Genomic DNA, 10,493 nt, shown 5'->3' on the forward strand with positions numbered 1-10,493 from the left:
ATAATGATGTAATCCGCTTTGGGTCTCATTGGGAGGAAAGTAGAGTATAAATGAAGTGAATAAATAAATTCCTTTGCTCTCATTCTGCAAGAAATCTATATATCTTGCTTGATGTCAGGGACATGCACGGAAAATTGCTCACATTTGTAATTTCAATGGAAACCATTTGGTTTTCCTTGCTCACAGAAACCTGACACTAACAGCATCACTTTTTATCTTCTGGCTTGCTAGCACTAAGCACAGGAATTCTGGCAAGAACCCCCATAAAATCATGGCTCGAAATATTTATCCCCACCCTTTATGTTCTGTAATATTCAGCCTAATGCAGAGTTCTCATGAACGCAAAAGTTTACATGCTGATTTATGTTATTTTGGTTGAATATTAGGGAAAGGGTAGAAATACCCTTCTGAAATGGATTTGCTCTTAACAACAATGAAAAGAGGGAAGGGCTATGGAGGGGTCTGTTGCACTGAGACAATAATATGTTCCAGAGAGAGCATGATGCACAAAGCTTATAGGCTAGTGGTTCATTGTATTCCATGAGTAGAAAATCAATACAACTGTGGGCAAAAGCACACCGGGGGGGGGGGAGCCTTGTAGGGGTCACTAGTGACAAGAGGGTTGTATTGCATGCCTGCCAAGGTATTCAGTCTCTTGATTTTGCTGTTATCCTTTCATACACTGAACTCCACCCATTTTTCTTTGCCAAATGTTGTGCCCTGTTAATGACCTGAACAGTCCTCAAAGCTGTAGAATTAATGTTGCACCAACAGCTAAAACACAGACTCTCTCTCGCATCATATACAGAGAACATCATTTTCTGTCTGAATCAGAAACTCAATACATCATCTTAAATATTTTTGCCATTTTGCTCTCCCACTAGCCTCCTAAATTGAAACAGGCAATCACAGTGCTGCAGCAAAGTATGGAGCTGGGAAAGCTCCAAAGGTTATCAACTGAGCTTTAAAAGTAGCCACAATTCCAGAACAGATGGGACATGTAAAGCCCCCATCCAAAAGGAGTCTCTCATACTGAGTTGCTGCTCTTTATGAATCTTCTAAAGAATGGCACAGAGCTCAGATAAAGCAGGCTCTCATTGCTCCCATGATGTGACATGCATTCAAATAGACTGATTTGTCTAGCTCATCTAATAAATAGGTCTTATTAATACTGAGCTGGAAAGGGGGAAATTATTCCACAAACTCTATTCGTGGGCTCGTTCTCCAATTAAAGTATGCCCTTCACAACAATGACTATCAGTTTATATAGGCTAGGAGCCAGAGGAAGCAGCAGAGAGCCACTGGTCAACCATAGTCCATCTGCTTTTAAAGAACATTAAAAAGAAATGAGGAACAATGAGCTGTTATGGCCATTTGTCTCACTGCCAATGGCATTTCCTTAATGCCCCAATCACCAACGTTCCCCAGCTCCTCCTATTTCCTCTTAATGATTGCTTCTGCCAGGAAACATTTAATCATCCTTGCTCTTTTGCTCAACAATACATTTTTAAACTCCAGAGCTTGCACTATCAACCTTCACCTGTGGTTCACCTGCTCATCTACAACGTCAGTCTAGCAACACCAAGTGTGACCAAAGTCTGTTTAAACATCTCTTCAAAGCTTTGTATGGCAGCCAATTTCTAAACCAGTTGCCTGCCTGATGACCTACCATACATAGGAACAACAACAATATTTAGCATTTAGATCACACTCAAAGCGATTTCACAAGTGTTATCTGGTCCACAATCCTTAGCAGCAGTCCTGTATAGTAACTTCACTATTATTAGCTTCATATTGTAGACACAAGGGGAGGGAAGAGGGTTTGCCTAAGGTCACTGCAGAGATAAGATGTGATCCAGCCATTTCTCAATTTGTAACTCAGCCTCTTAGCCATTAGCGTTTTACCAGCTCACCTCTAAGCAACCAGGCAGGAAAGCAAACAGGAACAGAACTGTGGATTCAGGTGGGTAGCCGTGTTGGTCTAAAGCTGCAGAACAAAGTTTGAGTCCAGTGGCACCGTTAAGACCAACAAAGTTTTTTTTCAAGGTATAAGCTTTTATGCTAACTCCATCCTAGCTAGTCTAATCTGATCCTACTCCAGTTGACCTGACCCCCCCCCCACAAAACTTCCATTGCTCTGTGTGTGTATGTGTGCTTGTGAAATAACAATTCCTGGCCAATCAAGGTCTCTGCTTGTCCTTATCCCACCATGCCACCAAATTGTGGCAGAACGTGCCTGCTCTGGCCTGCAGGCCCTATTCTGCCTTGCCCTCCTAGGTTTTTCCCAACACCTAGAGAGGCTTTTCTTTCAGATAGCTCAGCGCCACCACCTAATCTTTGCAAGGGACTGTAAGGGACTGCCTACTAGGAGGGTCAGGGCTCCCAGCTTCCCTTCCCTGTTTTGAGGTTGTTATGTTCTGAGTTATGCTTAAGCTGTTGTGTTATGGTTTGTGCTGAAGCATTCTAATTCCTCCATTATGATTGGCCACCTAATAAAGACCTTCTAGTGGTTCTGAAGCCAGACAGTGTACCCAATCAGGAGGCTCAGTTTAGGTCTAATCAGAGCTCATGGAAGTAGCGACATTGTATACAGTTCAGTACTGGAATGGTATAAGTTTGGGTGCCGCTCTTATCAGAGCAGAGCAGAGCAGAGCTGAGCTGAGCAATGTTATGAATAAAAGCCTCGATCATCGTGTCCTGCCTGTGAATACTTAAAACTGGCGACGAGGATGGGATACCAGGCTTAACCAAACAGGGAAGTCACTCTCTGCCTGCCCAGACTGAAATAACTGAGGGCGCCTAGAGCTAAATCACTATGGGCATGGCATCTAAGGGCCATATCAAACCGTTCGACCCCAAGGTTGGGAACTGGGAATCCTACCTCGACCATTTTGAATGCTTCCGTATAGCAAATGGTATTGAAGGAGACGATGTCTGCCATGCCACCTTTTTGAGTACATGCGGACAGGCTGTATTCGACATTGCTTGGGACATAGTAGCGCTGTCTAAATTACTGGAGACAGCCCTCAACGTCATTAAGGAATGACAACAGCAATTTCACGCCTAAGATGTCTGCTGCCGTACACCAATCTACTTTCCACCAATGAAGCCAGAAAGAGAACGAGTCTGTCACGGAATACGTTGCCGCATTGAGAAGGGCTGCTTATGAATGCAAGTTCCCGAATTTAAAGTCAGTCCTGATGGATCATTTGCTCTATGGCCTTAGAGATGACAGCATCAGGCAAGCACTTCTTTTACAAAAAGAACTCACTTATGAATCGGCACTTGAAGAAGCGCTGAGAGTGGAGGCCGCCAACATTTCTCTTCGCAACTGCGTTTGAGTGCTCAGTCACACGTCATGCCGCACCGACACTGTTCACCACGGTGTTACCACAGACTCGTCTGATTCCAGAGACGACAAATCGAAATCGTCTGATGACGGAGTCCACAGAACGGGAGCCAACCAGAATTCTGCAATGCTAGTTGTCATTTTTGTGGGAAAACGGGCCACATCACTAAGGATTGCCGATCATTGCAAAGTCGTTCTATACCTGAAGTTTTCTGTCGTCCAGGAAGATCTTCTAGTAAGTCTCGCCACTCATCTCATTTCTCATCCTCTCATTCGTTCAATTGACGGTTTAAATTCAACAATGAAGCAAGAGTGTCAGAAGACTACACCAATCACCTATACATACACCAAGGTCTTCACACTTGTCCCAAGATCAAAGTTACTGTCTTCCTTGAGGGTCGCATTTGCCAGATGGAGGTCGATTCTGGCTCCACACTGTCAATTGTCTCGTGGAACACTTTTCAACAAGTCTGTCCCAGGTTCTCTGCATGGCGTCTCCAGAAGTGCAGTCTGCAGCTTTTTGATTTCTAAAGGAACCGAGTTCCTGTCATTGGTATCGCCTCCGTACAAGTCAAGTACAAGAAATTCAATGGTCGTCTTAATTCGCTCATCGTTGAAGGTCGCCACACAAGTCTTATTGTCTGGACTGGTTTGCCACCCTCGGTATTGAAATTAGCGGAGTCAACAACGTCAGTCAGTCGGGAGCTGCCAATTTTGTAGAAGAGTTCCCTGATGTCTTCAGCTCAAAACTAGGCTGTTATGAAGGGCCACCAATTTCCTTTAATCTGAATCCTGCAGTTCAACCCATACATCTCAAACCACAGTGAATGCCCTTTGCTATCAAGTCTCAACGAAGAAATCGACAAGCTGTTAGCTCAAGGTATACTGGAGCCAGTTCCCAATGCCAAGTGGGAGACCCCGATCGTCACCCCCAGGAAATGAAACAGCTTGATTACCTTGTGCACGGACTACAAGTGCACCCTCAACAAGGCTCTGCAGCCGCACATATACCCAGTTCCTGTGGTGAGCCATCTTCTAGCGTCTATCTCTGGGGGCTGGGTGTTCGCCAAAATCGATTTGGCACAAGCTTACCAACAATTACCTGTCGATACAGCTACAGCCGAGGCTTAGATAATCATGACGCATTGAGGTGCCTTCAAGGTCAACCGCTTGCAGTTCGGCGTAAGTGTTGCTCCCGGAATCTTCCAATACCTGATGGAGCATCTTCTTAAGGGTGTACCAGGCATCATTCCATATTTTGACGATGTGCTGATAGCGGGAGCCTTGGATCTGGAACTGACTGTCCAGGACGCTGGACGCTGGCCTACGAGTAAAAAGGGAGAAGTGTGAATTCTTCATCCCCGCAGTCAAATTCCTGGGGTTCCTCCTGGACAAAGATGGCATCCATCCTGTGCTGGATAAGGTTGCCGCAATCCGCAAGGCACCCCCACCAAAATCAAAGAAGGAGTTACAGTCCTTCTTTGGATTTTTCTCAATCTTTCCTACCAGGAAAAGCAGCTGTCACTGAGCCTCTGCATCAGCTCTTGGACAAAACGGCTCCGTGGGCTTGGGGTCGCAAGAAGCAAACTGCGTTCCAAGCCATCAAAGCTCTTCTGGTCTCTAACAGAGTTCTTGTCTACTATAACGAGAAGAAGCCTCTTGTTTTGGCCTGCAATGTGTCGCTCTATGGGATCGGGGCAGTCCTCAGCCACAGGCTGCCCACCGGCTGTGAGGCCCCCATCGTGTTCTATTCCAGGACTCTATCTGCAGTGGAGAGGAACTATGCCCACACAGACCGGGAGGTGCAGGCCATAATCACAGCAGTGAAGAAGTTTCACGACTTCATCTACGGTTGTGAATTCAACATTGTCACCGACCACAAACCGCTGCTTGGCATTTTCACAAAGGATCGCCAAACACCCCAGATTCTATCACCATGAATGATGGAGTGGGCTGTTCTCCTCTTCGCCTATGACTTCAACCTTGTCCACAGGCCTGGAAAAGCCATCGGGCATGCCGATGCCCTCAGCCGCCTACCCTTGCCTGAACAGCATGGTGCCCCAATCCAGGAAGCACTCCTCATTGAAGAACTTCCGCAGCCTCCACTCACAGTGCCCGACATCACCTTCTACACCACCTGGGACTGCCTGCTCAGCCGTGTTCTCAAGTACGTGTGGAGGGGTTGGCCACACGGGAAGCTCAAGGCTGAGTTCCAGCCATTCCAGTTGCGATCAGTGGAATTGTCAGTGAGCAAAAGATGCCTCCTGTGGGGGAGTAGGGTCGTGGTTCCTCCCCAATTGAGATAGCAGGTTCTGAAAGCCCTGCATATGGGGCACCCTGGCATCGTAAAAATGAAGGCGATAGCAAGGAGCTATGTCTGGTGGCCGCAGCTTGATCAACAGGCCGAAGGATGGGTCCGAATGTGCCAGCCCTGTCAGGAGTCAAGACCGGAAGCTCCCTCGGTCCCTGTCCATCCATGGGAAAAGCCGCGGGGTCCATGGTCCTGCATCCACATCGATTTTGCTGGCCCATTTCAGGGCAGAATGCTCCTGCTGGTTGTGGATGTGTATTCAAGATCACCTACATCTTTCATTCAGCTTCTGGTGGTTAAAAAGTTGCTCTACGTTTTAAGTGGTCTGTTCTACATCAGAACAAATAATTGGAGGTGGAAGGAATCCTAGGAAAGCTCAACACATCTGCAAATGATGTAATGCCTAAATCCTAAAGAATAAAAAGTTAGAACTGTTATGCAAGACCTCCACAATGACACAAACAGGGGGCGTGGTGGTAAAAATGTTCCTAGACTATATCATTCTAGATCATTCCTCCATGGCAGGGGTCCCCAATGTCATGCTTGCCAACATCTTTTCTGGTGCTTGCCAAGTGTTTTTAGGAAATGGATGAGGTCAGGTAGGGCTTTTTAATGTTGCTTTGGCCGCAGCTGCCACCATAGCACATGGATATACACTGTGCTACTGAAGTAAAGTTGTGGCAATCATTATGTGGCTGCCTCTGCCTCCTGTGGTAGCCATTTTTTTGCTGTGCCCACCATGCTGTGTCAGAATTCCAAATGTGCCCGCAGGCTCAAAAAGGTTGGGGAACCATTTTAACCATAAAAACATCAAGATGTCCAAAAGAAGGATTCCTGCCTAATCCTCATTCTCGCATAGTAGTTCTATGCATGTACTGATTTTGTGGCATGCATGAGAGGTTTTCAGAGAAAAATGAGATATAAAAGCCAAATAAATAAACAATACACATAAACAAATACATATGATTGATTACTACATTCTGGAAGATTTTAATGGGGAGAGAATATCCCAAAAATATATCTCCCAAACTGCATCTGGATGGTGTACAGTCCAGAATTCAGCCATCTCATTCTGTATAACTTACAGAATGCTATTAGGTAAAAATTAAACCAGGCATCATTCTGATGACCCAAGAACTCTGCAAATTTGTTTTCCTGCTTAGCTTGTGAGTGACCAATCTAATAATCAAAAGTCACTTTGGGAAAATGAATGTTCAAGGAAGCCACATCTTCACATTAAGAATGACGAAAACAAGTTTACATGTCAGAAATTCTTCATGGGTTTAAGAAAAGGAATGGAATGCTACTTACCTGTTATATGTATGTGATACTCCTCCTTAAAGATCTTTTTGAAATATGGCAATCTAAACTGAAAATGTGCAGCTGGCAAGCCAGGAAGATTTACATCAACATCACCCATAAAATGTGGAAACTCCCAATCCTGGAAGAAGAACATAAAAGAAAACCTTATAAAGATGTCTCTCCTCAAAACACGTTTACTTTAAATATGTACATCCCACTTCTCCTTCATAAGAAGCCATTGAAAAATACCCAAGAATGTCTATTCACACTTTGTCATTGCTGGTTGAGGGGTGATTTTCTGAAAGTGACTATGAGGAAGCTCCTGTGAAAAACCTCTGTGAGGACATGACAGTAGCTCCATAGTCTTCATGACAAGAAGGGGAAGTACCAGAAATGAAAACAGGAAACCTGCCTCTTTATCTTGGCATTCTGAAGGTCCTTGGCAACCAGCAAGAAGAGGGCAGCAAGAGAGAGGAAAACGTAAGGCATGACACCCAACCGGAGTCAGACCAAGCTCCTAACCTTGCTCCCCCCTTCCCCAGAGCCCTCAGACCTTTCAGCATTACCAGGGAAGAGGCTTCCTAAGATTCCTCAGACTCTGATAATTAGAACTAGAAGGCAAAGCTTCCCACACTCTTCTGCCTCCTCACAGTTCTGTAAGCAGCTTAGACGCAAGAGCAGGTCCACAGAACGGACAACAATGAAGTAAGGTACAAGCCATGACAGAAAATCTGACAATCTGTGAAGCTGCTTAGGGTAAAGACTCTGAAACTTCTATAAACAATGCTTCAGTATTCATTCTATGTTAACAAAGAAATGTGTTACATACCGTATTTTTCGGACCATAAGACGCACTTTTCCCCCCCAAAAAAGTGGGGGGGAAAGTGTGTGCGTCTTATCGAGCGAATACTGTTGGACATGCCTGGATCCGGCCGCCCGGGGCTGCGCTGCTGCCAGAGACTCCTGCCTCGCAGCCCGCATGGGAGGGAAAGGGGCGCGTGCGAGGAGGAGGAGGAGCAGCAGGGGTCTTTTGGCCCCGGAGCCCACTGGAGCCGCGCAAATGGTGGTGGCGGCAAGCCCCGCCCCCTGCTCTTTGCGTGAAGCACTGGCTCCGGAGAGGCCCCGCCGCTGATCCCTGGGCCCGGGCAGAAGCCTGCGGCCCGGGCAGAAGCCTGCAGAGAGCCCCGCCCGGCCGGACCACCCATAGACACAATTAGGCATTTGCCTACAGCGGCCCCTGGAAGGGGGTGCCAGCTGGCCTGCCGCCCCTCCCCTCCCCAAAAACCACTTTCACTTCCCCTACCCAGCCCTCCTGATGCGGGTATACCCTGCCGGCCTCCGGCTGTTTTCCTGCCCACGTCTCTCCTGGTGCTCCAAGGGCACAGCGAGGCTCCAGCGAGGGGCTCCTCCCCTTCCCAAAAACCACTTTCACTTTCCCTCCCCAGCCCTCCTAATGCAGGCATACCCTCCCGGCCTCGGGCGGTTTCCCTGCCCACGTCTCTCCTGGTGCTCCAAGGGCACAGCGAGGCTCCAGCGTGGGGCTCCTGCTACTGCTGGGTGGACGCGTCGACCCCCTGCTGGGTCTGGGCAGGTCGGGTTACAGTGAGTGAGGGGGACTGGGACATGGAGGGACTCCGCTTCTGCAGTGGGCTGGGGGGGGGAGAGGAGGGGGCCAGGGAGCCTCCACTCACCAGCTGAAGCTCTTTGCACTTTGCCTGGCTCCCCTGGGAGCAAGGCTCCTCCTCTCCACTGCCATTCCAATAGCCACACTCACCCTTCCCCCGTGCCCTCCCTCCTGCTTTCCACCGTCTGCTTCCTCCCCACACACGTTGTCTTCGTGGGCCCACATGTCTCCCTCCAAGTACCGCTGCAGCCCCAGAGTCAGGAGGGGTGCCTCGGGGGAAACAGGAGCAGGCTAGCTCCTTTACAACTTGCCCAGGAAACCAGCGGTTAGGAAAGATTTGCAATCCCCCCCCCTCCCTATGACACTTTGTCGTCCCCCGTTTTAGCTGCTCTTACCAAATTTTACAAATATTAAGTTGGGCTGGCCAGTGGGCGAGTGAGTGGCTGGCTCTCTATCTGCCAGCCAGGCACCAGATTTCTGCTTCCAAACAAGCAGCCTTCCAAACAAGACAGTATTTCTCTCTCCTTCCGAAGGTGGCGGGGGGGGGGGATGAGGGTGTTTCTTTTCTTACTTGGATGGGAAGGCTTTTATCCCTGTACTTTTTTTTGTAAATGAGAGTGTTGGGTGGGAAGAAGATAGTGGGGATGGGATATCGTTTGCAAAAAGGATTGGGCAGCTGCAAGCTTCGAGCTGCTTGGTTGGAATTGGAAGGTAATGAATCTTTCTCCTCCCCGAGCACTGAGGTTTGGGTAAGGGAGGGAATGCCAGAGTGTCCCTTTTCACAAATGCAAGCTATATTTCGTATTGAGATGGGAAGGAAGCTTTTGTCTCCTAATTTTCATTGTAAATGAGGGAGTTACTTAACTGCTCCCTAAGAAATGTAAATACCTCCTAATGGGAAAAAAACCCACCTGGCTGTCTAAGGCTCTTTGTGCCTGCCTTTCACGTAGCCAACTCTGATCAAAGGCACGAAGGGTGATGGTCACTGTGCTGGCTCTCTCTGTTACAGTTCTTTATTGTGCCTTTGTTTAAAAGATAACTTTCCCCCATCCCCCCTTCTAAGTTAGTGGAATAGTGAAAAACAGTTGGATTTGTTTTCAGTGTTTAAAACACAACCCCCCCTTCTGTGTTAGCATAATACTGAAAAAAATATTACTAACATGGGTTTATTTTTAATGTTATTTGATGCTGTGCAGGCTTACTCTGGAGCAAATCTCTCTCTCTCTCTCTCTCTCTCTCTCTCTGTGTGTGTGTGTGTGTGTTATGTCTGGCTGGCTATTCTGGCTGTGTTGGTGGAGAAGGGGACCTAAACTTATCACCCACCCACCCAAAATATGTTCTTGCTTGTCTCAAAAAGGATATTATAGCTTTGGAAAACCTTACAAGTCTGGCCCAGCCAAACCTCTGGTTCAGCTGGCTGTTTTCTACTGACAGTGGCCTCAGGTAGAGCTTTGCTTTGGTTGCTGAGGTCTTGTGATTTGACTCAGAGACCAGGTGCATGCAGAAGGGACGGCTCCTCTCCGATACTGAATTTGGACAGGAATGTCACCCAAGCTGTGTGGTGCAATAGCATCAGTGCTCTCACCACAGGAACAATGCGTTGTCTCTGATTTGAGTGTTTTCTCAAGTTTGTACTCCCACGTTTCCTCCTTCCCCACTAGACTCAAACTTTGTTCTGGGATATAAAAGCTATCTCTTTTTCTTAGCTCACTCATTGGCTCCTCCGGAACTGCTGCCCACTGATAACAGTAGAAGTAAGGAATAAGAGGACACCCGTGGAGCAGGAGTGTTCAGGGACTGGAATGACAGGCCATGGAGTTGAATGACAGCCCCAGGGTGTGCCAGGAGTTTTCAGGAACTGGAATGACAGGGCCACAAGTGGAATGACAGCCCCAGGGTGGGACAGG

General features: G+C 47.5%; 1 protein-coding gene across 1 annotated transcript in view; it reads right to left on the bottom strand.

Annotated features, from left to right (window-relative positions):
* Window positions 1–10,493, bottom strand: part of TMEM117 (transmembrane protein 117) — a 394,142-nt gene that overhangs the window by 14,540 nt on the left and 369,109 nt on the right. The window contains exon 6 of the mRNA XM_015406264.1: window positions 6,972–7,101. Coding sequence (XP_015261750.1) covers window positions 6,972–7,101 — 130 coding nt within the window. The remainder of the gene's footprint in view (window positions 1–6,971; window positions 7,102–10,493) is intronic.

This window comes from Gekko japonicus, unplaced genomic scaffold, assembly GCF_001447785.1.
Source record: "Gekko japonicus isolate JY-2015 unplaced genomic scaffold, Gekko_japonicus_V1.1 scaffold1384, whole genome shotgun sequence".
Classification (NCBI taxonomy): Eukaryota; Metazoa; Chordata; class Lepidosauria; order Squamata; family Gekkonidae; genus Gekko; species Gekko japonicus.